The 25,915-nt window shown below is 57.3% G+C and overlaps 1 protein-coding gene across 13 annotated transcripts in view; it reads left to right on the top strand.

Moving 5' to 3' along the window:
• The window catches only part of MLPH (melanophilin), a 46,003-nt gene extending 24,170 nt beyond the window's left edge, over window positions 1–21,833 (top strand). Inside the window, exons 6-17 of one of the 13 annotated variants that reach the window (XR_015154895.1) lie at window positions 555–658; window positions 2,460–2,579; window positions 3,516–3,720; window positions 5,810–5,949; window positions 13,146–13,334; window positions 13,563–13,718; window positions 14,492–14,933; window positions 15,379–15,471; window positions 16,183–16,260; window positions 18,012–18,069; window positions 18,727–18,827; window positions 20,307–20,635. Coding sequence is in view for 9 of the 13 variants with exons in the window: in XM_086376288.1 (XP_086232414.1) it covers window positions 530–658; window positions 2,460–2,579; window positions 3,516–3,720; window positions 5,810–5,949; window positions 13,146–13,334; window positions 13,563–13,718; window positions 15,379–15,471; window positions 16,183–16,260; window positions 18,012–18,069; window positions 20,307–20,614 (1,476 nt within the window). In the remaining 4 variants the exon portion in view is untranslated. Of the gene's footprint in view, window positions 1–529; window positions 659–2,459; window positions 2,580–3,515; window positions 3,721–5,809; window positions 5,950–13,145; window positions 13,335–13,562; window positions 13,719–14,491; window positions 14,934–15,378; window positions 15,472–16,182; window positions 16,261–18,011; window positions 18,070–18,726; window positions 18,828–20,306 lie in introns of all 13 variants that reach the window. The other 12 variants (XR_015154894.1, XR_015154893.1, XR_015154896.1 and 9 more) reach the window with 12 other exon arrangements.
• The last annotated feature ends 4,082 nt before the right edge of the window (window positions 21,834–25,915 follow it).

Genomic DNA, 25,915 nt, shown 5'->3' with positions numbered 1-25,915 from the left:
AATTCACGGGGTCATCCTGGTAGTGTCTTAAGAGAAGAATCCAGGCCAGGCCAGGGCGAACAGGAGAAAAGAGGAAAAAATGAGGCTGCAGTGGGGATAACAGGGGATGGGGGGCCAGGCCTGGGGATGCAGGTGAGGAAACACCGGGGTCAGGAGAGAGGCGGGGAGGGACGCCAGGGGCTGAGCCTCACCCCCCAGTCTCGGGGGCTGCTGAGAAGGAGGTGAATGGACTGCAGGTGAAGAGGTTTGTTGGGCTGAGCATGACAGCTCCAGGGCCCCTTCGGCCACCGCACCGCAGTGTCTTCAGATCCCTAGGAAGCAGTCAGTGAAGGCGACTGTTGGTGAAAGTGATGCGGGGCGTTGGTTTCCTGCTGTGGATTCAGGCCAGCCCTATGCGATGCTCTGACAGGGCTCTGGAGGCCAGCAAAGGGCCTGGTCGGGTAGCTTCACAGCAGGTGGAGGTGGGGGGATGGACGGATGCGTGGGTGGGTGGGTGGATGAATGGTTTGTCCCGGTCTCTCTTCCTGGTGGAGTCACGCAGGCATCCACTGCAGGTGGGCCTGAGCAGATGCCCGGACACCCAAGTGGAGAGGAAGAGCAGACTGATGAGGATGGAGAAGGGGACACAGCGGCCCAGGCCCAGCCCCTTGGCAGCCAAGTAGGTCTTCCGCCAACCTCGCCCACTTCCCCCCGGAAGCTGGAGCCTCTGTTCTGAATTCCGGAGAAACCTCAGGCTCTGCGTGCCTCCACTAGCTAACCTGGCAGGAGCCCGGAGATCCAGCTACCTCCGCCGTGCTCCGGGGTCTCTGAGATGGCTGGGTACCAAATCCAGATGTCCTCTCAGCTCTCAGCATCAGTATCCGGTGGGAACCCAGAGCACACAGCGGAGGGCAGGGCCTGCCTGGACCTCCAGCCTGGCCCATCCAGCCAAGAGTCCTGGGGCTTGTCCTGAGGGCACCAGTGTCCCCGAGTCAGCCTTTGTACCTTTCAGGGAAGCAGCCCCCTCCAGCTCTCCTCTGTGAACTTTCTTGCTTTTGTTTATAGCCAACCATGAGTCTTGCTTTTATTGGTTTATGCCTGTTTTCACCTGTTTTTTCAAGGCTGTGTTCTTTATTTTGTTTATTAGTTATTTTTGGCCCTGCCCAGGCTTTGCGGCTGCGTGTTGGCCTTCTCTAGTTGCAGCGAGCGGGGCTTTCTCTCTAGTTGCAGTGCTCATCTTTCTCACTGGAGGGGCCTCTGCTGTTGCAAGGGCTTCCCTGGTGACTCAGACGGTAAAGCGTCTGCCTGCAATGCGGAAGACCTAAGTTCGATCCCTGGGTTGGGAAGATCCCCTGGAGAAGGAAATGGCAACCCACTCCAGTCTTCTTGCCTGAAAAATCCCACAGACAGAGGAGCATGGTGGGCTACAGTCCACGGAGTTGCAAAGAGTCAGACACGACTGAGCGACTTCACTCACTGCTGTTACAAAGCACGTGCTCTGGGCTACACGGGCTTCAGGACCTTCAGCACATGGGCTCAGTAGCTGTGGCTCCCGGGCTCTAGAACACAGGCTCAGTGATTCTGGTGCTTGGGTTTAGTTGCTCCTTGGCATGTGGGGTCTTCCCACCAGGGATCAAACCCGTGTCTCCTGCATTGACAGGTGGATTCTGCCACTGAGCCACCAGGGAAGCCCCGTTTTCCCTTAGTCTGTTTTCACGTAGTTTTCAACTTATTTTTGGAGATAAAGGCAGGAGAGAGAGCCTCTGGGGGTCTGGGCGGGACGACAAGGGGATGGGGGCAGGGGCAGGGCAGGGTGGGTGGTGCTGGATGGAGACCCTTGGAGAGTCAGGGAGTCTCTGAGAGCCACACTGGCAGTTCTGCCAGCTGCTCCCTGGGGAGCACATGCCTCTTCTTATGAAAATAGAACTGTACTCGTGCTATTTACTGGGCTCCCGAATCACTCTCTAGTGTCTGAAATATTCCCTGCAAATACATTCAAAAGGTGGAAACAGTTATGAAGGAAGGATTTGGAACTCAGCTCTGCTCTAGCATCTAGAGGTGAAGGAGCTCTTGGGGGCCCCATTCCCCACCTTCTCCCCATGCTGGGCTCCCCTCCTTCACCAAAGGGGGAGGGCCGGGAGGCCCCCCCCCTTAGCCCGAGAAACCCTGCCTGCCCCGCCAAGGCTGCGGCCCAGGCCTGTGACCTCAGTGCCTCTGAGCAGCCAGGTGCCCATCGGAGGCCCAGCGGGTGTTTCCCCCTGCTCTTCTAAGAGGGGATGGGGGTGCGGATCCTGTGATGGGGGTGGGCTCTGGGCAGCCCTTGGAGCCTCCTTGGAGTCTGCTCGTGTCTAGCACAGAAGGCAGATGGGCCCATGAAGGAGCCCTCCCTCCCGACCCCCTGCTGCCTGGGGTTGGGATGTCTGGCCCCCACCATCAGGCTGACCCTCCCTCCTCTCTCCCTGAAATCCCTACCTGCTCAGAAAAAGCGCCTCCTCCCCATCCACGGCTGGGACTTTGAGGCCGACTCAGACGACTCCGATCCATTCTGTGGTCACCTGCCAAGCCTGTCCTCAGTCTCAGGGGCCACAGACGGCCTGCAGGTCAGTGGGCTCTCTTTTCGCCCCTGAGTTAACCTGGGGGACAGGTTTTTGGGCCCCAGAAAAGGACAGCATTCTGGGGGACAGTCTGCTATGCTTGTGGGCATAGCATCGGGGGGAGGCAACTGGAGTCGGGGTACAGAGGCCTCACACCCTCCTGTCCTGGAGAGCCTGGGTGGGCTGCTTTGAGAAGAGGGGTGCAGAGCCAATGAGTCGGGGGCCTGGGTTGTCTGTCCTCTAATGAAGGCAGACCCCCCGTGACTCAGGAGTGCAGGGTAGAGGAGTCAGACGGTCCCCGAGTCCCACACCCCTTGTCTGATCCGCAGGGCTCCTGTACCTTATTGCCCAAGCTAGGATGGTCTTGTGGTGGAAGAGGCTGTTAGTAATCACACCAGGACACGGGGCCTCCGCAGGGCTGCCAGGGAGAGCCTGGCCGTGTGGTCCCTCGGCTCCTTGGCTCTGTGCCCTTGGTCTGGGCAACCTGTGTGAGGCTCCCCGCCTCCCACCTCATCTGGAAAAGGAGTGATCTCTGCCTCACGGAATCCCTTCCACGAGGGACTGGAGACTGAGCCTGGCGCACCCCATCCCCAGAGTGACGGCGCCCCAGCTGGAGCCCTGACATCTCAGTGCCCTGGCTCTGGTGGTGCCAGCCCAGGATGGGGTCCACCCAGGGCGATCTATGGACCCCTGGGTGCAGGGTCCAAAAGGGAAGAGAGCTGGGACCCAGCACCCATCAGGTCTTTGGTCCACGGTCCTGCTCTGGTGGCAAGTCCAGCCCTTTGAAATGAAAGGGAGTTGAATTGCTGGGGTGGAGAGGAGGGGTGACTTGTGTTTGGTCGGTCAAATGATACCTGAAAACTCTCAGTCCTTGGACTGGAAAGACATTCCAAGGAGCTGCCTGTTCCTAGTGAAACCTGCTGACCATTCCCGTGTGTTCAGGCCCTCACAGATGACCCCTGCGCGGAGGAGACCACCTCCCAGGAGGCCGGGATCCTGGACCAGGCTGATGCCAGGGCCCCCAGGTGCCACCCCCGTCCAGAAGAGCAGAGGATCAGCCTCTCACCTGCCGGACCAGACGAGCTCTCGGAGCTCTGCCTGCCGGGAGAGTCCTGCACTGCAGGCCCAGGGGTCGCTGCCACTCCTGGTGAGTGTGCTTGACCGTGGTCTTCCACACAGGCTCCACACGGGAGTAGGGGGTCGCTGGAACCCAGCCCCTCGCAACGCTGGGACACTGGCTGATTGCCAGGAGCCCCTTCCTTCCTGGGATTGTCCAGCGTGTGCAGTCCTGGCAGACGCCGCTGTCAGCGGAGCTCCCCGGGGCGGGGTGCCTCCTCGTAACCCTCAGAGGTACCAGCTCAACCCCCTGGCTGGTCACACCTCACTGCCACCCGTGACGGGGGATGTCGAGTGGGAGTGGGATAGAGACACGCAGGTGTCCCTGAAATGACTAGGGTCACCGGTCACCTGGACCAACCTTCTTGGCCGCAGGACCAGGCAGTTCCAAACCTGGGACCGAGATAGGGCTCAGGTCCATCTGGGCTGCCTGCCTGCCTGCTGTGACTCGGGAGGTCTGCTCGTGCTGAGACCCTGGGTTCGCTCAGTTTGATTTTGTTGTCAGTGGCTTAGAGATGAAATCTCGAACCACTGTCTGTCTCTGTGCCATGTGGGAGTGGGCGCCGGGGTCCGGGGGGTCAGGTGTCCAAGTGATGTAGAAGCCAATGAGACCACAGACAGCCCAGGCTGCCCGCCACAATGTGCTCCCACCTGACCTGACCACAGTGGGGCCAGTTCCCGGGGAAATGTAGTTAAGACAGTGTCTGCCAGGAAATGGGCCTTCTTTCCATTTTCCCTTTTCATTGTATTATAGGGACTCTAATCTCATGATCCACACGCCCATTAAGATGCTGGAGGCATTTGGGGGGTGGGGAGGGGACTTTTATTTCCCCATAAACAATGGGTAAGTGAATCTACATTGACTGAGTCTTTGGATGAAGACGTAGATCAGCACGTTTCCTCCCGGGATCCCTGATCATCCCCAGCACGTGGATGGCGGGGGCAGTGGGAGGGGAGGGGAAGACAGACTCTGTGGAGCTGGGGCAGGTGCCTGGGGGGCCAGGCAGCTCTGAGTACCAAGCCCAGCTCTGCTGACCAACTCGCCACCCTATCTCCTGGACTCTAAGACACATTCTGTCACCTCGCCTCTTAAATCGGGAGCATCTTACAGCAAGTGTGGGAGATTGATCCTTAGTGCCGTCTCAATAAATGTATCAGACAAGTCACAAGGTCTGAGCTTTAAAGGAGTACGGTGTGTGCTTGATCAAACCCCTTAACCACCGGGCTCAGTGTCCTCATTGTAAACCAGGGCCAGCACCTAACTCACCACACTGTTGGGGACTTTAAATGGGATGGTTGTATCTGTTAGCTATTGCCGAGTAACAACTTATCACAAACGTACTGGCTTAAAGCTACACACATTGACAAGCCCACAGGGGCCAGGTGTCTGGCACGGCTTCCCCAGGTCCTCAGCACAGGTCTTCTGGGCTGCAACCACAGGGTCATTAGGGCCGGAGGCTCATCCGAGCTCAGAGCCCCGCCCCCAGGCCATGCAGGGTGTCGGCAGAGCCCTGCGGCAGGTCAGACACAAGAGCAGCTTGTGGACGCTGACTCCCGGGACATGGGCTCCTGTGTGTCCTCCCACGCAAGCTCGCCCCCTCCCTGTCCCAGCATGGCTGTGTATGGTGCGCTCCAGGCCAACCCAGAGCTTGGAGGGTACTTTCTGGTGAGGACTTGGGGAATCTGCCACCACCAGGGCCCAGGAATAAGCCTCTGAAGTGACACCATCGGTGACCCATGCCCATGAGTCTGGGAATCACTAGTCTGGCAGGAAAGCCAGCCCCAGAGACTAAGGTGGAAAGACTTCCAAAAGTCATGCCCACGCGTGGAAACTTGCCGGGACCCACGTCTGTCACACCAGGCACCACCTAGCTTCCAATGCTTGGAGCCCCCAGTGAGTGCCGGCCGGGCCAGGGGCTTCTGTCCCCAAAGTTCCTCGTAGGGGGACAAGGACTCCGCTCCCTTCTTATCTCAGTTGAGGGATCTTCAGCCCCGTATCGTCAGTGGAGTAGAACCATGTCTCCATTGTCTTTGATCTCTCATTTTTCTTCATTGGATAAAATGCCCACTGACCTTCAGTTTTTCACCCCACATAACACAACCCCATTCTCACTCCAAAGGGACAAACATCCTCAGGAATGAGCAGCTGCCCTCCCAGTATCTGGCCGACGTGGACACCTCGGATGAAGAAAGCATCTGGATTCAGAGAGTGGCCTCTCACCATCCCAGACAGAAAGGCTGGACTGCCTCTGAGAGCCAGGTAAAGGGGGACGGAAAGAACACATTCTGGTTGCTTCTTTGGGTCTGAGGTCTTTTTACCTTAACGTCAGTTCACCTCTGAGAGCTTAAAGCTTTCAGAACTTTTAAACTACAAGATTGGCAAGCCCACATAACAGAGATGCGGTGTCTTCAAAATATATTTTTTATTGACATGAAATTCACATAGCACACAATTAACCATTTTAAAGTGAGCAGTCCAGAGCTTTCCTGGTGGCTCGGTAGTGAAGAATCCGCCTGCCAGTGCAGGAGACACGGGTTCCATCCCTGGTCTGGGAGGATTCCACGTGCTATGGAGCTACTAAGCCCATGGGCCACAAATACTGAGCCTGTGCTCTGGAGCCCGGGAACAGCAACTAGAGAAAAGCCCGTGCAGCAGTGAAGACCCGGCACAGCCAAATAAATAAATAAAATTCTAAAAATAAAATAAACGACGCATTTAGCAGAATGAACATTTAGCAAAATAACCAATCTGCATCTAGCAGATTCACAAGGTGGTGCAAACGCCACCTCTGTCAGCTCCAATCCGTCTTTGTCACGACAAAGGGAAGCTTGTACCCTCCCGCCCCACAAACACCGGCCTGCTTCCTGTCTCTGCGGGTTTGCCTCTTCTGGACAGTCCACATAAATGCGATCGTACAATCTGTGACCTTTTGTTCCTGGCTTCTCTCACTGAGAGCAGTGTTCTTGAGGTTGATCACGTTACAGCAGGTATCAGTACTTGATCCCCTGTAATGAAAATATCTATTTTATACTTTATCAAGTATTGTGTCTTTAGGGAATTCCCTGGGTGTCCAGGGGTTAGGACTCTGACCTTCCACTGCAGGGGACTCGGGTTCGATCAGTGGTTGGGGATCTTAAGACATATGTATATATTTCACAAGAGGAAGAAGCAGCCTGTTATTCCAAAGCCTTTCAGTTCAGTTCAGTCTCTCAGTCATGCCCAACTGTTTGAAACCCATGGACTGCAGCATGCCAGGCTTCCCTTTCCATCAGGAGTTGGCCTGGAGCTTGCTCAAACTCATGTCCATTAAGTCGGTGATGCCATACAACCATCTCAGCCTGTCATCCCCTTCTCCTCCTGCCTTCAATTTTGTCCAGCATTAGGGTCTTTTCCAGTGAGTCAGCTCTTCGAATCAGGTGACCAAAGGATTGGAGTTTCAGCTTCAGCATCAGTCCTTCCAATGATTATTCAGGACTGATTTCCTTTAGGATGGACTGGTTGGATCTCCTTGCAGTCCAAGGGACTCTCAAGAGTCTTCTCCAATACCACAGTTCAAAAGCATTGGTTCTTCAGCTCTCAGCTTTTTTTATAGTCCAACTCTCACATCCATACATGACTATTGGAAAAACCATAGTTTTGACTAGAGGGACCTTTGTTGGCAAAGTAATTCTCTGCTTTTAAATATGCTATCTATGTTGGTCATAGCTTTTCTTCCAAGGAGCAAACATCTTTTAATTTCATGGCTGCAATCACCATCTGCAGTGATTTTGGAGCCCTAAAAAATAAAGTCTCTCACTATTTCCATTATTTCTCCATCTATTTGCCATGAAGTGATGGGACCAGATGCCATGATCTTCATTTTCTGAATGCTGAGTTTTAAGCCAACTTTTTCACTCTCCTCTTTCACTTTCATCAAGAGGCTCTTTAGTTCTTCTTCGCTTTCTGCCATGAGGGTGATGTCATCTGTATAACTGAGCTTATTGATATTTCTCCCGGCAGTCTTGATTCCAGCTTGTACTTCATCCAGCCTGGCGTCACAGGCTACCAACTGCTCCCCAGAGCCTTGGGGATGAGAAGTAGGGCTGCCCAGCAGGTAGGGCCTTCGCTGAGCCCCCTGCCCCAGCGCTGACAGCAGGAGATCTGCCCTTCTCCAGCAGGGAGGGTGGGGTGCCGGCCTGTCCTCCGTCCAAGCCGGCCTGGAACGGGCGAGGGGCCTTTCCAGCCTCAGGCCCTTCGTGACTGTACTCTGGAAGGTGGCCTGTGGAGCTCCTGACTTGTAGGAGGAGCCTGTCTTTGCTTGGCTCTTTGGTGAATCAGTGTCAGGTTTGGGCTAAAGCATCAGTGGGGCAGATGTGCGGCTTCAGCTCTGCGTGTCTCCCTCTCCGGAGTCCGTGCCCTCAGCCCGCTGGCCCTCGTTCCTGTAACACCACCTGGAGGTGTCGCCCGACCCGGGGCCGGGCATTCCTCCTGCTCCCACCTCCATCCCTGAGAGGTGTCGCTGACCCTTTGCCCTGAGCTCAGCAGGGCATGAGAGGCCCTGAGAAGGCCTGCAGGGAAGAGCGGTCTCTCTCTGCCGTGCGACCCAGGGGGGGTCTCACTTCCTTTGGGGAACAGCTGGGTAGATGCTGACACAAAGGAAGCGTGCTTTGATTCAGACCGGGGGTCACTGGCTGGCCCCTGGGGGGTGGGGGAGGATGGTGGGGGAGGGAAAGGCCACTCCAAGACAGAGATCTCCCCAGACAGAGACCTCCCCAGACAGACCTCCCCAGGCAGAGACCTCTCCAGGACAGAGACCTCCCCAGGACAGAGACCTCCCCAGACAGAGACCTCCCCCGGCAGAGACCTCCCCAGGCAGAGACCTCCCCCGGCAGAGACCTCTCTAAGCAGAGACCTCCCCAGGCAGAGACCTCCCCAGACAGAGACCTCCCCCGGCAGAGACCTCTCTAAGCAGAGACCTCCCCCGGCAGAGACCTCTCTAAGCAGAGACCTCCCCAGACAGACCTCCCCAGGCAGAGACCTCTCCAGGACAGAGACCTCCCCAGGACAGAGACCTCCCCAGACAGAGACCTCCCCAGGCAGAGACCTCCCCCGGCAGAGACCTCTCTAAGCAGAGACCTCCCCAGGCAGAGACCTCCCCAGGCAGAGGAGGGTGGGGGAGGGTGGGGGAGGATGGTGGTGGAGGGAAAGGCCACTCCAAGACAGAGATCTCCCCCGTACACAGACCTCCCCAGACAGAGACCTCCCCAGGCAGAGACCTCCCCAGGACAGAGACCTCCCCAGACAGAGACCTCTCCAGGACAGAGACCTCCCCAGGACAGAGACCTCCCCAGACAGAGACCTCTCCAGGACAGAGACCTCCCCAGGCAGAGACCTCTCTAGGCAGAGACCTCCCCAGGCAGAGGAGGGTGGGGGAGGATGGTGGTGGAGGGAAAGGCCACTGCAAGACAGAGATTTCCCCCATACAGAGACCTCCCCAGACAGAGACCTCCCCAGGACAGAGACCTCCCCAGATAGAGACCTCCCCAGGCAGAGACCTCCGTGGGTTGCAGAACACATCTGGTAGAGCAGTTCCCAGTTCCCAGGGACAAGGGGATGAAGACTAGAATTAAACTGTCTATTTTCAGCAAGTTTTAAATTTAGCAACTTCAGTGACTTTCAGGAAAACACAGATCCCGGTATTTGCCCTACTGACACCAATCCTTCTTGCCTCCTTGAATTTCATGCTTGTACCTTGTCTCTGGAATTCTTCTCCATTTCTTTCTCTTGACTTTATTTACTCCGACTAACATTTCGCCTGCAGGGTGTCCTCCACATCTTTATGAACAGGGAGTTGGGCAGGACGAAGAGTGACCTCCCAAGGCAGCAGCATCCCCAAGTGTCAGTGAAGACCCAGGGCTGACCCTTACAGGGTCTTCGTGGAGGAGCTGCTGCAGGGCCCTGGAGGAAGGTCTCTGCCTCCGCCCACCTCTCAGAGCAGCTCTTCTAAACCAGGTCTCACAGACATGCCTGTGGGAGGGCAAGAGTTCTCAAGAATAATCTTTTGTTGGGGTCCATCTGAATGGTCCTCCTGTGACCTATTGTCTGTCTGAGTCTGTACTCATGGTCGGGACTTTCTGGGTGAGGGACTCAGCAAAGACTTTGTATAAACAATCGTTCATGCCGAGAGGCAGCCGAAGATGGTGCAGTGGTACTGAGGATGGATGCTCCAAGGCCCTGAGATGGCACGCCATGGCACGCACCCCACCCCGAGTGGTGGGTGGTGAGCGCTGGGGACCTGACTCAGTTTCCCCACAAAGGGCCTCACCAGCAGCAAGTGACAGTGGTTGTTTTCCTCCACGGCCTGTGTCTGTCTGGACTGTATTTGTAAGTTGTTCGTTTACGTTTTGCTGCAAAGGAGCTGAGAACACTAGGAGTTTATTCCGAGTTGCCACCTGTGTGTCCCGGGAGCGTGTGATTTACCTCGACACAGAGCTCACATGGAGCAGAGTGACTCCCGCTCTTGCAGAAGGGAGGGCCAAGAGCGTTGAGTTCCTGAGCACCTGAGAGGCAGGTGTGCCTTGGGGGAGGGGGGAGTCCACATGGGGCCAGCAGCTCTTGATCCCAGGTGGAAAAGCAGGACAGTGCTCTGTGCATCGTGTCCGTGCCGTCCAGGAGGCGGATGGCCGAGTCCTCGCCCAGAGAGCAGCGTGGAGCCTGAAGCTCACCTCCTGGACTGAGGACTGTGGCCTCCCTGTGGCTCCACGCTGCCCCCCAGCCCCTCTCTGTCAGGATGAGAACTTCCTGATTCTCATCATGGGTGTGCTTCCTTCTGTTTCACTCTGGATGTGACATTTCACTGTGCCTGTGTTGGGCTCTGGTTGGTTCAGCTCTTACCCTCTGGCCACGTGTTCCAGGCCAGCCATGCTCCCTGGGGACACAAGGCTGTCCCCTGAGCACCCCGCCCCGCCCCGCCAGGGATTGATTGTTGCTTCTCAGATGACACAGCGTGCGACCAGAGCTGGTTCCAGTTGCCAGCAGCCACTTGAGGTGACGGCAGGGCCCCTCCTGCCTGAAACCTTCATGCTTAAGTTTCTCAGCTCGTGTTCTTCTCTGGGCAGACTTGCCCACTCAGGGCCCTTGCTGCTGTGAAGATCAAACTAATTAATTACCTACGAAACTACGCGGAAGAGTCTTCCCAGCCCGCTGGCGCCATTTGCCTCTTAAGACAAGGCGGCCCACGGACAAGATAATGGCAGGAAAGATACATCTGCTGGGCTCGCAGGGAAATGGAAGAATTGATTTCCTCTGTCCCAGCCTGGGAGCTAATAGACTGTGACTCAAGATTCAAGAGCTGGTGACTCAGGGACGAGGAAGCCGTACACTGAGTCACTTCAGGTCGTTACCTTGGTGCCTCCTGGCCCACGGTGACCCAGGGCACTGGCCGTTTCGTTCCATCAGGCTGGCGCAATCAATTCCCACCTTCCTGTATGGCTCACGATCAGTGGTGACGTGTCCACTGCCCACGGCAGTGACACCGAACGTGTCACCTTTCCTGCTTTAGTCATGTTCCCCAGGCCCTGCTGCCTGCTCCTGCTGCAGCTTGGCGCCCCAGAGCCCTCTGGTCAGAACAGAGGCCTCCCAGTTCCCTTCCCAGCCCATGTCCCCGATGGCGCGCTTAGCTCTCCTTCCACTGCCTGGCGTCTGGAGCTCCCAGGGTGGTGGGTGTCAGTGTCCTGATGGCGGGTGCGACTCCATCTTCCAACCACTGAGTCCCACCCTCTGCTCCAGATCTGTGAGCGGATATGCAGGTGTCAGCTGTGGATTTCCTGCTGATACAGTCATGCTTCTGGAGCCAGGTGACCCCCAGGGGCCAGGCAGGGGCCAGGAAGGTCCCAGCCAAGTAAGGAGAGAGAGCTGAAGCCCCTTTGTTAAGGGAGGTTGAGGCACCCACCCAGATCTCTTGAGATTTCCTGGGTTGTGAGCTTATGCATGGTGCTTAGAGAGCTGGGGTGGGGGCGGTGGTGGTGCGAGTGGAGTCCCCTGCCCCATCAGGCCCCCTGCCATCAGCTGTACCTAGAGCCTGTGCCTCAGTGGGCCCAGCAGAAGGTGCAGGAAACTCAGAGGCATGCAGGGGTGCAGTCTCAGTCATTTCAGTTCAGTCCCGTCTGACTCTCTGCGACCCCACAGACTGCAGCACGCCAGGCCTCCCTGTCCATCACCAATTCCCAGAGTTTACTCAAACTCATGTCCGTTGAGTCAATGATGCCATCCAACCATCTCATCCTCTGTCGTCCCCTTCTCCTCTACCTTCAATCTTTCCCAGCATCAGGGTCTTTTCAAATGAGTCAGCTCTTCGCACCAGGTGGCCAAAGTACTGGAGTTTCAGCTTCAGCATCAGTCCTTCCAATGAATATTCACGGCTGATCTCCTTTAGGATGGGCTGGTTGGATCTCCTTGCAGTCCAAGAGACTCTCAAGAGTCTTCTCCAGCACCACAGTTTGAAAGCATCAGTTCTTCAGGGCTCAGCCTTCTTTATGATCCAACTCTCACATCCATACATGTTGGTTCCCTTCTATTCCAGCCCCTATTTGTGCTGCAATCACAACTGCATTTATAACAGAGACTTTAACAATTTTGACCAAATAATCCCACCCTGAAAATTAGTTTTGAGAAGCACATACACAGATAAGAGCCTGGAGCAGAGATTGCCAGATACAAGCACTATTTTCCTCCGTGTTTCTCAGCAGCTGAGGCAGATAAGTAGACATTCTGGGTTGTATGAATCTCATCCAAGCCAGATGACAAACTTCCCTGGCCCTAGATTCAAGAAGAGACTCGCGGCAAAGGTGCTGCTCACGGTGTCACAGAAAACACGCCTGCAATGTTCACACAAGAGTCACAGATATGCTGTGGACACGTCTCAGCTCCAGGCAGGCATCTGCGACTCTGACTCCCCTTGCAAAGCCGACAGGAGGCGTGGGCACAGAGCCTGGCAGGCAGAGACACGCCGTGGTCAGTGCACGTGAATGCCACTGTTCTTATGCAAGTTCAGGACCCATCCCTGAGCCCTACTTCAGTATAAACATGAAGCAGACAGAGGAAAACCCAGAAAACGTGTCAACTTGCTGGGCACTTCCAAACAGTCCAGGCCGAGATCTTGGTTTGGCACCTTAACAGTGATGCTAAGCCCTGGGAAGTAGCTTGGGGACCCAGTTTGGGGACAGAGAGCTATTCAAAATGGTGCCTCTCCAATGGCCTGGATGCTGTTAGGATCTTCAGGACGCCCCACCCTGCCTGGTTCTGGAGGCTGGGGTGGGCAGCACCTTGGCCATGCTCGTGTGTGGGTTGTGGATGAGACCACAGCTCCAGCCGAGTCCCAGCGGGGCGGAGGACGGGGCGCCTCCTGGAGCCCTGCCTCTGAGCACGGTGATTCCACATGACCTGCTGAGTGAGACCCACCCGCTTGTCCATTTCAGCATCCAGGTGGTGACGAGCCCACAGATGCCGACGCAGAAGAGGCGGCCCTCAAGAGAAAGCTGGAGGAGTTGACCAGCCACATCAGTGACCAAGGGGCCTCATCCGCGGAGGAGGAGGAGGGCGCAGACCCAGGGGCTGAGATGGGCAGAAGCAAGACCGTCGAGGACCACCCTGGGGCCACCCGGGAGGTGAGGTCCCCCGAGCGGTCTCAGCAGGAGACGGGGAGGCAGGGCCAGGGATCAGCAGTTTGTGACTAAGCCACCAGCCCAGACACAACCGCTGGTGGGCCCTGAGGGCCCCGGGTGCCCGGCCGCCCCTGGAGTGCAGAGAGAAGCATCGTCAGGACGGGACGTGCGTCAGTGAGAGCCCTGCGGCCTCTCTGCCCCGTGGTCACACTTGGGGCTTCCCTGTCCTAGGTCCGCACGGCTGCAGGCCAAACGCCCAGCCGGGGAAAGGACCCGCTGAGTCCTGGGGACCCCGAGCAGCCCAGCAGGACCACGGAGGCGGAGCTGGCAGAGCTGGAGGGCCGAGTGGCCGCCACAACTTGCGAGGTGCGGCGGACGGAGAGCCAGGTAGGCGGCTGGCCGCACGATGCCTGCCCCGCTCAGGAGATGGAGCACTGTTCGCTTCACGAGAAGGAATAAGTGAAGCCGGAGTCCCCAGGCTGGCCTGCCGCCTGGAACGTGCATGGCCTAGAGACACGCCCTTCTCCTCGGGGACTGAAGGGTGCCCCAGACAGGTGGTTGGGGCCCTGAAGGCTGGGGAAGGGCCCTGAAGAGCTCGCATAGCGGAGCCCACGCTGTCAGCTCCAGAGCAGGACTTTGGGGGTGTCCGTGGGAGCCGCCCTCCATCCACCCCCAGCACCCCAGCCCTGCCTGTTCCCCTTCAGGTCGGCAAGAGACAGGCAGTGTGGGAGGAAGAGGCTGACCTTTCCCCTCCCTGTCCTGGGAGGGCTGTCCAGAAGGAGGCTTAGATTTTAGGACGGCCCCAGGGCTCAAATTCTGACCGAGGGTCACCCTGTGTGCTTGGGTCCAGGGCCTGAGTTTGGGGGTGGGGGTGGGTCAGTGGTGTGCAAAGATCAAAGGATGGAGCAGGGGCTTCCAGAGACAGTGAAGGAGCCTGGGCTCTACTCTGCCTGCCCCCTCCAGGGGACCCTGGAGAATAGGGGTTCAGCCCTCAGAGTTGGGGGAACCCAGCCCCCACTGCCCATTCATTCCTGCTTCTGTTCTCTCCAGCACGTGCCCTTCCATCCCCAGGAAGAGGAGTGTGTTGCCAGGCTGGGCAGGCTATGGGGAGCAAGCTAGCCTGGGAACTCTGGGTTCACTTATTCCTTCTTGTGGGGCAGACAATCCTCAACCTCCCGAGTGTGGCTGGTGTCATGTAGACACACAGATGCAGCAGTGAACACCTCAGACCAAGCCCCTGCCTTCGTGGAGCTCACATCCTTAGTGGGAGGAGACAGAGAGCAAGTCCATGACCAAGGAGGTCATCTCGGTTCACGAGGAGAGGAGAGCCCAAGGGAGTACTCGGATAGGCCGCTTAGAAGGGTGGTCAGGAAGGGGTAACACTGGGAGAAGGCATGGGGCTTCCCTGGTGGTTCAGTGGCTAAGACTCCGCTCTCCCAATGCAGGGGGCCTGGGTTCCATCCCCGGTCAGGGAACTAGCTCCCACATGCTGCAACTACAGGTCCTGCACGCTGCAACTAGGACCTGGTGCAGACAAATAAGCAAAGATTGAAAAGAAGAAGAAAGCAGCGTGTGCAAAGGCCCTGCAGCGGTGTGAACGAGGCATGTTCAGGGATCAACAGTGAAACCCTGACACTAGAGGAGTGAGGTGTGAGGGGCGGGCCGATTCCAGAGAACCCTGGGGACCTCAGGAATGATGGCGGGCCTCAGGAGGCATCTGAATGGAGCTGATGGGCCCTGGTTCCTGTTCCTGGAAGCTTCCTCCTCCCACTCTCCCCCTAGTCACTACCGTCTTCCTTCCAACCCTCAAGGATGAGCCTCCAGACAATGTCTGGAACCCCTCTCCTCACCCCTGGGGATGGGTGACCCTTCCAATGACCATGGAAGATGGGTGAAAATGAGGTCCCCAGGAAGCGCCCCTGGTCGCGACACCCATCTTAGGGGGAGTATCATGTTAGCAAATTTGATGAAGCCAGAGCAGCTGCTCTTCCTGGTCCGCGACATTGAGAAGGGACTTCCGAGTGATGTCCATCTGTCGTTCCTCCAGGTTTCGAATATCAAGTCCAGGATTGCAGCCTTGCAGGCAGCGGGGCTCACGGTGCGGCCCTCGGGAATGCCCCAGAGGAAGTCTAACCTCCCGGTGAGTGGAGGGACTTCGGGGCCCTGGGGGGTCATGCCCAGAGCCCTGGGAGGGGCACGGAGCGGCCTGGGGCAGCAATGGCCCCCACCAGCCGCCTCCCCTGATATCAGTGACCTGGATGGGATTCTTTTTCATCTGTTACTGCCGATTCTAACATAAAGAGCACTTTACCCAGGGGAGGCAGAGTAAGGGGGCCTGGACAGGCTTAACAGAGCTCCGCTTCACAGCGGGTGCGATCGAGGGTCAGGGTGCAGATCCGCCCACAGCAGAGACCTGAGAGCGGCATCCTCCTCCCAGATTCAAGTCGGGAATCTCCAGGCAGACCACACTGTGAGGGAATCTGGCAGAAGAATGACAGGTGCTCCCAGGAGAGCCCCAGGGGCAGCCCCAGGACACCCCAGTTGAACCTGAACTTCAGATGTGCAACAAGTCATTTCCTCGTATAAGTACACCCTGTGCGCTCTTCGGGGCCTGCGCATACTACAGTGTTCCCTCATGGTTGATCTGCAAGTCAGAGCCAGCTGGGCATTCCGTACTTTAACCTGCTGAACCCCACAGCACTGCAGTGGTGTGTTTGGAGGGCTGACAGGCCATCCCAGCCTTTCAGGCCGAGTATCAGAGAGCACGTCCGTCCTTAGTCCCGCTCACCTGCCCTGCGGCTGGAGGTCAGACAGGCTGTCGTGACGCCCAGACGCCTTCCTTGTTCTCCAGATCTTTCTCCCCCGGCTTGTCAGGAAATCTGGCCAGAGTCTGAAGGATCCAAACGCAGACCCTTTGGATGAGGCCGAGGTATGTGTTCACTGCACCCAGGCTCGACGGGGTGGGAGAGGGTAAACGACTGGCCTGACTTTTCTAGCAGCAGGACAAGCTGGTGGACGGTGGAGCTGAGATATTGAGACTTTAAGAAGCCTGGCGAGTCTCCCAGGCTGGCTTCCCCCAGAGGCACGGCTTGGGGTAGGGTGTCTACCGGGGGCGGGGAGAGGGGAGCTGGGAAAACCCAGCAGGGGAGTGGGAGGGTGGGACAGAGGGCAGGGCTGGGGTAGGGGCTGGGGAGGAGGCGGGCAGACCCCCAGGCAGGGCAACCGGCTCAGGGTAACACAGAGCCCCGGAGACACTGCAGGTCACAGGGGAGCCGTCCTGCATCTGGACCACGTGCTGGACGTGTGCCCCCTGCGTGCTCACCGGTCACGGGGGACGCATGTCCACTGGCACAGGGTCTGGGGACGGCCCTGCTCTGGGAGCCGCGCATCCAGCCTGTGGGACGGAGCACAGAGCCTCCGTGCAGGCAGCAGCACAAGGGTAGATGGGGGGGGGGGGTGGTGACACCCCTCAGCCTGCCTGTCAGGAAGACACGGGGTGGGGTGGGAGGGAGGGGGCAGTGCCTCCCAGGGCCCCACGGAGAGCAGGATCTGCCCCATGTCCTGCCAGCTTCTGGGGATCTCGAGTGACCATTTAGTCGCTTCTGCTTCCCGTGACAGCAGCGCTGGGTCGTTCTTCCCAGTAAACACAGTATTTTTTCCATCCCTTCGTCTGAGGTTTACAACACCCGGTGAGCCGGGGCGGATGCCACCCCCGTTGCAGTGATGGGGAGACTGGGGGTCAGGGAGGAGACCACACAGACCACCGAGCTAGAGGGTCTCAGGCAGGACCCCTGGCCCCAACCCCAGCCTCTCCTGGGGCCAGACCTCCCTGACGTGTCCCGGGATGCCCGGCCCTGGAGGCGTCCATGGCCAGGCCCCTGGTACAGCCCCAGAGGAGCTGGGCTGAATCCCAGGGGGCCGGCATTGGCAGGACTTCCCGGGAAGTCAGGCTGTTTGGCTCTCACTTCCCCCTGAGGAAGGGGAAAGAATTGTCCCGGAGTAGAGAGTTGAGCGACAGGAAAGGGCGAGGGAAGGGAAGGTGTGAGTCAGCAACCGTGGGTGCTGGGCATGTATCATTGTTGTTCGGTCGCTCGGTCATGTCCGACTCTGTGACCCCATGGACTGCAGCACACCAGGCCTCCCTGTCCTTCACCATCTCCCGGAGTTTACTCAAACTCATGTCCATTGAGTTGGTGATGCCATCCAACCATCTCATCCTCTGTCGTCCCCTTCTCCTCCTGCCTTCAGTCTTTCCCAGCATCACGGTCTTTTCCAGTGAGTCAGTTCTTTGCATCAGGTGGCCAAAGTATTGGAGTTTCAGCTTCAGCATCAGTCCTTCCAATGAACATTCAGGATCGATTTCCCTTAGGATGGACTGATTGGATCTTCTTGCAGTCCAAGGGATTCTCAAGAGTCTTCTCCAAGACCACAGACTCTTGAGAATCCCTTCCCAAAATGTGCAGTTCTCCAAAAGGCATACATCTCTTTTATATTCTGGTATTTGGTGATTTATTGATAACATGCATTTTAGTACTTTAAAGTTCTAATATTGCCAAAGAACAGAAGACAGTTACCCTCACTTGTCAGAATTTGCTTGAATGATGAGAACTTTGTGTTTAGCTTCTGGTGCCCCTACAATCGCAGTGACATAGTGACACCCAGAGACTGTCATTCTCCTAGGTGGAGGCTGTGCCCTGTCTCGTGAGGAGGGAGCTCAGCAATTACCCCAAAAGCCAAGGTAAGTCACTTGCTCCCCTCATTCCCCAGGCCTAAGAGAGCGTGAAAATGACCGATCAGGGCCCCAGATTTCTAAGTAAGCCAGAGGACCCAGCGTCTCATGCCCTGACACCCACAGGACACCCCAGTGTCCCTGGCCACCCCCCGGGACTGTTGCAGGGAGCTGACGCCTGGACCCCTGGAATTTGCTACTTTAAGCACGTAGAAGTGGAGGTGTGGTGTCTGTGTCTGTGATACGATTTGTACGGACACAGTGTGGTGCCAGTGGTAAACAATCGGCCTGCCAGTGCGGGAGTCACAGGAGATGCAGGTTCGATCCCTGGGTTGGGAAGATCCCCTGGAGAAGGAAATGGCAAGCCACTCCAGTATTTCTTGCGTGGAAAGTCCCATGGACAGAAGAGCCTGGGGGGCTACAGCCCACGGAGTGTCAAAGAGTCAGACATCACTGAGCAGGCACGCGCTCGCACGGTGCTCAGCTCCAGACCTCACACAGAGCGTGGGACACAGTTTCTTGATGTCTTGGTGGTGACAAGGACGGCATTCGTCCTGGATGGTGCATTTGTTTTCATGCTCCTTTTAAAATTTCTTAGGAGGCAAAGACGCTTGTTTGAGGTAAGCATGTGATTAGTAAACAAGCCCCCTTCTGTCTTCCCCAAAGACAAAGATGATGACTCCTTCAGTCGGAAGTCCATGTACCGTGGGTCCCTGACCCAGAGAAACCCCAACGGCAGGAAGAGAGCAGCCAACCACAGCTTTGCAGTGAGTGTTCTCTGTTCACTGGGGCTTTTAAAATTCTGTGACCTGTCCGGCTGACACGTGAAGTCTTCCAAGTAAAGAACTGGGATAAACTCACAAGCAAAGTAAGATCAACAAAAGATCTATAGGAAAATGGAAAACATATCTAAAGGTACCCCAGTGTCAGGCTGATTGAGGGGCGTCACCCCCCCGGGGGTCTGGGCTTGGGATCCGGGACAGCCCATGAGGCAGTGGGGACTCCCCGCCCAGCCCCTCATGCCTAAAGGTCGTGCAGCTGAGCCACCAGTGCAGATGCTGGGGTCGGCGCTGTGCCCCTCCTTCTCTGGGAGGGACCTCCATGCAGAAGGAGCCTGGGGTTCCTCCCCAAGCCCAGGGAGCATCAGGCTGGCCCGGGAGCGGCTGTGGCCTTGACGCCTGCAGGAGCACCTCTGTCAGGCCTTCTCCTACACCACGGTCCCTGGTGTTTCCAGCCGCACGAGATCCTGGGGGAAGCGCCGGGTTCTCTGATGGAGGTGCTGCCTTCCTGGGGCCCCCACAGTGGTCCACACACACACACGGTGCTGTCACAGTGTGAGAAAGCCGACCTCGAGGGACCAGAGTCACGCCCACAGCCCAGGGATGGGCAGGAGGCCTCAGTGGCCACCATCAGGGTCCCAACACCCTGGATCCCCACCGCTGTCCACACCCACACCACACCTGCCAGCTGCAACCACCCAGCAACAATTCTGACTTCATCCCGGTTACGCAAGTCTGAGCCGATGCCTTGGCTATCCGAGAAGCCCGCTCTGTTATTTCCACGGACTCCATCTTTAAACGGATTTCAAAGGATTTCACAACACTCACTGCTGATGCCTGGGGCTGGGAGACGGGCAGGCAGGTGGGGCCCACGGGTCCGACACAGCCAGCATCAGCCCCAGCCCAGACAAGGCTCCCCGCCCGGCCCCACGTGAGCCGGGCAAAGGCCACCCGGGCCGTGGCCAGAGCAGGGCCATTCGCTGCAGGAGACTGATAATGAAATCGCCAGTGGGGCCCTGAAAATCTAGGTGCTTCCAAATGAGAACACACCTTCCTGTGTTTCAGCGCTTCCAGTTGTCAAAATACTTTGCATCTTCACAGCCCATTTGCTGAGGGCCAGTGTCATGGACCCAAATTCATAGCTGGGGAGAAGGAGGCAGAGAGGGGTTGAGTGAAAAACCGGCAGGGGGTTGACCGATGCCTTCTGACCGCAGGTCCGTGGGTTTGTGTGTGCAGCTGTGTGCCCTCCTGCGTGTGTGTGTGTGCGTCTGTGCTCATGCCCGTGTGTTTTTATGTGCACACACTCATATAGCTAAGCGCGTCTTTACTCGTGTGCACACCTGTGTGTCTCCATGATCCTCTGTCCTCGCCTGTGAGTTTCTGTGCCTGTGTGTGCCTACGTGTACAGCTGTGTATCTCACACCCACTTGTGCATATGGTGTGTCCATGTGTGTTTGTGCTTCACAGAAACCCGTGATGACCCACCAGCCCTAAGAGGAGAGGTTCGCCTGAACGGGACACCCACCCTCTTCCCCTCCGCCTCGGTCACCGCGTCCCCGCTCATGCCCCATGCTTTCCGCTGCACACAGCCCAGTGGAGGAAGAAGAGACCCCGGCCCGTGCTGGAAACCCGCCCACGAGCTGACAGCCGTCCTCAGATCGTCAGCTCTTCACCCAAGTTCACAGACCACCTCCAAGGCCCCCTGGTCCGAGGCTGCTCTGATTCGTAAGATGCATCTAGGCTGTACGTCTTTCCTCCAGGGCGCTGTGGTTTAAGCTTTCTGAAGAGCACAAAAATCTTCCTCAGTGTGATTTTTTACCCCCTCCGTGCTGGCTTCCTAATGCTGCTTTCATGACCGGCATGGACAGGAGAGGACGCAGTGACCGCCCCGGCTGTCTGTGTACTCCTGAGTGTGTCTGCCTGAGCGTTGCCGGATGTGTGAGTGCTCCTGGACGTCGGGACAAGTGACTGGACTCTTGTCTCTCTGAACGAGAAGGGGGACAGGCTGTCAGATCTCCTTACAGTGACTGGACTCTTGTCTCTCTGAACAAGAAGAGGGGCAGGCTGTCAGGTCTCCTTACACACACACCCCGTCTTCAAGTACACCCATGCTTTGCAAGCTGGGAGACACGACCCTGTGGTTGAGAACAGAGCGTGCAGGGGGAGCAGGTGGTGTCTACTACAGCCCAGGTGTCAGGCACTCTGGACGGGCGGGCAGAAGGCTGGGCTCCAGCCTGGCACTGCCGCTCACTGTGGTGGGATCCACTGGGGCAAAGGACCAGCTGGTGACGCCCACCGGCCACCTGCCGTTTGTCCGTAGACGAGCTCCGAGTCCTCCTCCACCTCGGACAATCTGGAAGTCAGAGTGAGGTCCAGCTTTAAGGGGAGCCCCCTGGGACCCTCTGCAGCTGCCTTGGGCACAGTAACCGCATCCCCCCTCCCAGGCGTGGCTGGGGGCCTCACGGGGACCTGGTTGACCATCAGAGCAGCCCATTTTGCAGAGTGGAGCCCCGAGGGTGAAGCAGCCTCCCTCTGGGCTGGAAGCCACCTCGTGACCCTCTAATGCTTTCTGAGGTGACTTCAGGTCAGCTTTCACTTCCCTCTCGCAAATGCTTGGTGCTTGTGTTCAGTGGCAACTGAAAGGAGATGGTGAATCTGTGATGCCCAAGAGCCTTGCCCGCTAAGATTTTCTTCCAACCTGACTGTCTCACCACGGCTTATGGATTCTGCACCACGAGCTTTGATCCCATCCCCACTGACCCCACAGGGTCTCAGTCCCCGCAGGGGCCATGTTGCCCACAAGCTGGCCCATGGCTGCTCCAGGGGGACTTTCAGAATTGGCTTCTGCGTTGATCCAGATGACTTGGGCTTTGGCAGCGTGCTGGGGTTTGTGGAAACGATGGAGGCAATCCTCCTTCTCCGAATGAAAGCTGCTTCAAATAGGCAGCTCCTCAATTCAGTGCTGGAAATGATTAAAGACGCCTGTACGTGGAAGAGGGTCGGTCCTTTGTGATGTGCAGTCCTCCTTATTCACAAAGTAAACGGGAGGTCGCTGTGAGTTCCTAGCCTTGGGGGGAGGCGGTCCTGGCTGGCCTGGAGCCCTCCCTGGAGGTGAGGGTAACAGGCCCACCGAGGACCAGAGTGGCCACTTCGCTCCACGGCTAACTTAAGTGCAGAGAGCTTCCAGCCTGGAAACACACTGGTCCTTCTTTCCAAAGCCCCCTCGCAGGGGCCTCCGATTAGGTCCAGAGCTGTTCTCACTCATTCACTCAATCACCTGACGGTGACACAGCCCAGGAATCTGTGTTCATCCGTGGCCGTGGCCGGGTCATCAGGGATGTGAGTTCTCCCAGTCCTGTGCTGGCTCCCCGGCCCCTCCTGCCTCCTCTCCTTCCCTGTTAGGACCATGGCTTTAGGTGCCCGTGGCTGGTCTGCCACCCAGATGCCCCGAGGTCCCCTGCACAGACCAGCCACCCCTTCCTCCAGCATCTCAACGTCAGCCCGTCCTGCTGACCTCGGATCTCATCCCCCACACCCTGCTGCGCCCACTCAGGTCAGCTCCGTCCTGCCCGGGGCTCCGGCCAAGGCTCTGCCCTCTCTTCACCCTCACGTTGTGTCGGGAAAGCTGGCCTCTGCCTTCTGCATGCACCTCCGCCCTCCCGCTCCATCAGCAGCTGTGTCACTGACTCGGGATTTTTCTTTCAGATTTATTTTTGATGTGGACCACTTTTAAAGTGTTTATTGGATTTGTTACACTACTGCTTCTGTTTTATGTTTTGGGTTTTTTTTGGCCACGAGACATGTGGGATGTTAGTTCCCTGACCAGGGATCAAACCTGCTCCCCCTGCATTGGAAAGTGAAGCCTTAACCCCTGGGCCTCCAGGGACATCCCTGGGATATATTTTTATGCCAAAGACGTGCACTCCGCTGTTTCCAGGATGCCAGGCCTGGTCTCACGAGCCCCCTGGCCTCTGCCTGCAGTGCCTTCCTGTGCTTATTTTATACCAGTTTGTGTTGCGTGGATGCTGTGCTTCTGTTTCCAGGGCGACCTGTGGTCCAGTGTGTGATTGTCCTCTCGAGAGCATCCTTGTGTCTTGTGGACCCAGGTTTCCCGGGACCACTGGCTGCTGCCTGCCACACTTGGGGCATCAGAAAGGTCACCAGAACCCCACTGCCGGCCCCCTGCACCTTGCCTTTCCAGCCCCGGGGAGCCTTGAGAGGAGGCAGCCCCCTGGCCTGGGCCCCACGGTCCTGTCGGTTTGGAGGGATGACATCCAAGGCAGATCAGCCCTTCCCTTTTCTCCAGAGCCCCTCTTCTCCTGTTCCCCCCTGAGGCCGCCCACCCCAGCAGCCTGCGTCGGGTCAGCAGATCTGGCCACGTCCCTGTGTTTCCTTGTGTCCGTGGTTGCTTCTGTGCTACAAAATCAGAGCTGAGTGCGTATGGGAAATCTGTGCTGACCCCTGGTCCAGGCCCGTGGCATTGACCTGGGCAGCAGGGGCTGGCAAGCATCGTCCCAGGCAGCGCCAAGCAGGGAGGAAGGACCAGACCATGCTTACCTCCTGCATCTTCACCCCAGCCTCCCCGCACCCCGGCTTCTGCCACCACCGCCCAAACCTTCCCTCCCAGCTGCCTGTCTGCCCCCCTGAGGCTCTTCTCAAAGTCCAGCCTTGTTTGCCCTCTTGTTTATAATTACAGCAAGTTTTGTTTGGTTAAGAAGCCAGAAGCGAGGAATAAGTGATGAGTTAGTCACTCAGTTGGTCTGACTCTTTGCAACCCCACGGACTGTAGCCCACCAGGCTCCTCTGTCCTTGGAATTCTCCAGGCAAGAATACTGCAGTGGGTTGTGCCATTTCCTTCTCCAGAGGACCCTCCCAACCCTTTGGCAGGCAGATTCTTTACCATCTGAGCCACCAGGAAACCCCAAAGGAGCCAGAATGAGGAGAGGAGGAAGGAGCCAGCATCTCCCATTCACTCACCATCTCAGCAAAAAACCGAATATGTTGTGTCTTGGAAAACACACCACACACAGCCTGACCTCCCTGGGCCCCCAGCTGCTTGAACAGATTGCTACAAACTGGGCAGCTTAGAATGACAGAAGCGTATTCTCTGGCAGAGGCCGGAAGTCCAGAAGCGAGGTGCGTGCAGGGCCGTGCTCCCTGCAGAGGCCCCAGGAGAGGCGCCCGCGGCCCTGCCCGGCTCTGGCAGCCCCCGCTGTCCCCGGCCGGCCGCCTTCTCCCTCCAGTCTGCGACTGCACTGCCACCCAGGCTCCATCCCTGTGTCTCCTGTCTGTCTGCCCCAAACCTCCCTCTGCCCGCCTCTCACAAGGACCCTCATCGCTAGATTTAGGGCCCATCTGCATTCTCCAGGACAGTCCCCTCATCTCAAGATCTTTACCCCAATCGCACAAGCAAAGACCCTGTTCTGGAAAAGGCCACGTGTGGACTTCCCTGGCAGCCTAGTGGCTAAGACTCCATGCTTCCAATACAGGGAGCACGGGTTCGATCTCTGGTTGGGGAACTAAGATCCCACGTGCCACGTGAACACCCCCTGCCAAAAAAAAAAAAAACACATCTTGCAGGCACTCCCTAGGGCTCAGGGGTCCTGGCAAGAGCAGCAGAGCATCTCACCTGCGTTTGCCCCACCAGCTGCCATGACATCTTCAGCTCCCCAAGGGCCCCTCAGTCACTCTGGGTCCTCTGATGACTGCCCCCAGAGACCACAGGGTGGGGGGCATCATTCCGCTCTGTCAGCTGGGCCGAGCTCTCTGCTCTGCGATGAGGGGGCAGGGCTGGTGGAGCCCTGAGTAAAGTGAGCAACAGGAAAGTGAAGTCAAGTCTACAGCGGGAATGGGAAAGGGCTTTATCTGAGCCAAGCTGAGGGCTACGGCCCGAGACATGGCCTCTCAGATCACTCAGAATCCACTCCAGAGAAGCGGCTTTCAGCAGTTTCATGTCTCAACAGAACAAAAAAACATTAAACAAGTCAGGGATACATCCCTTCAAGGTTTCAAAAGCAGAACAGATCAGCCCGTGCACAGGGGGTCAGCAGGCCTTGGCACCTGGGAGGGGAGTCTTATCAAAGGAGGACCAGCCTTGGGGTCCCAGGACGGGAGGCATCTCATCTTTATTTTGAACATGGACATTCTTAGTTGGGCAGCTTTCCAGGCGACTCAGTGGTAAAGAACACCCCCCAGCCCCCAATAATGCAGGAGGCACAGAGTCACGGGTTCAGTCCCTGAGCCGGGAAGATCCCCTGGAGGAGGAAATGGCAATCCACCCCAGTATTCTTGTCTGGGAAATCCCACGCACAGAGGAGCCGGGCAGGCCACAGTCCCTGGGGTCGCACAGTGGGACACGGCTGAGCATGCGCAACAGTGGTGTTCTTTCCTTGTGGGCAGTGAGCCTTTTCCTGTTTGAGTTTAAGCAGCTGCACAAAGTATGTTTGATGGGCCACAAACAGGCTGTTCTAGTTGGTATCAAATTCAGGGTAACTCACATACAAGTGGGGCTTCCCTGATGGCTCAGTTGGTAAAGAACCCACCTGAAATGCAGGAGATCCCAGTTTTGGGTTCCACCCCTGGGTCGGGAAGATCTCCTGGACACAGGAACAGCTACCCACTCCAGTATTCTGGCCTGGAGAATTCCAGTCCACAGGGTCGGAAAGAGTCAGACACGACTGAGCGACTTTCCCTTTTCCCTACAAGCCAGCATGACTTCCCCAGGCCTCAGTATGTGGACATTTCTTTCATCAACACCAACCCTGCACTGTGGCGAAGATGCTTGGCTGAAAGGGGAGGGTTTGCTATCCCACACACTCATGCACACATACACACTCCCACACACACACAAGCACATGCTCCCCCAACGGTCTGCCCAGGAAGCTGCCTCCAGCTGCCCTGGTCTCACGGAGTCTGCTCCCCCGAGGGCCTGGTGCTGGGCAGCCCTGCAGGGAGAGGAGGAGAGGAGGAGAGGACCCTCCAGACGGGGGCTGGCCTCACTGGGCAGCCCTGCAGGGAGAGGAGGAGAGGACCCTCCAGATGGGGGCTGGCCTCAGTGCTGCTTCCAGCAGCACTCC

This window comes from Bos grunniens, chromosome 3 (assembly GCF_055505025.1).
Source record: "Bos grunniens cultivar Pamir isolate PY7600 chromosome 3, Bosgru_T2T1.0, whole genome shotgun sequence".
NCBI lineage: Eukaryota > Metazoa > Chordata > Mammalia > Artiodactyla > Bovidae > Bos > Bos grunniens.
Note: the sequence above shows the minus strand (reverse complement) of the source record. Positions and strands in the feature narration are given on the sequence as shown.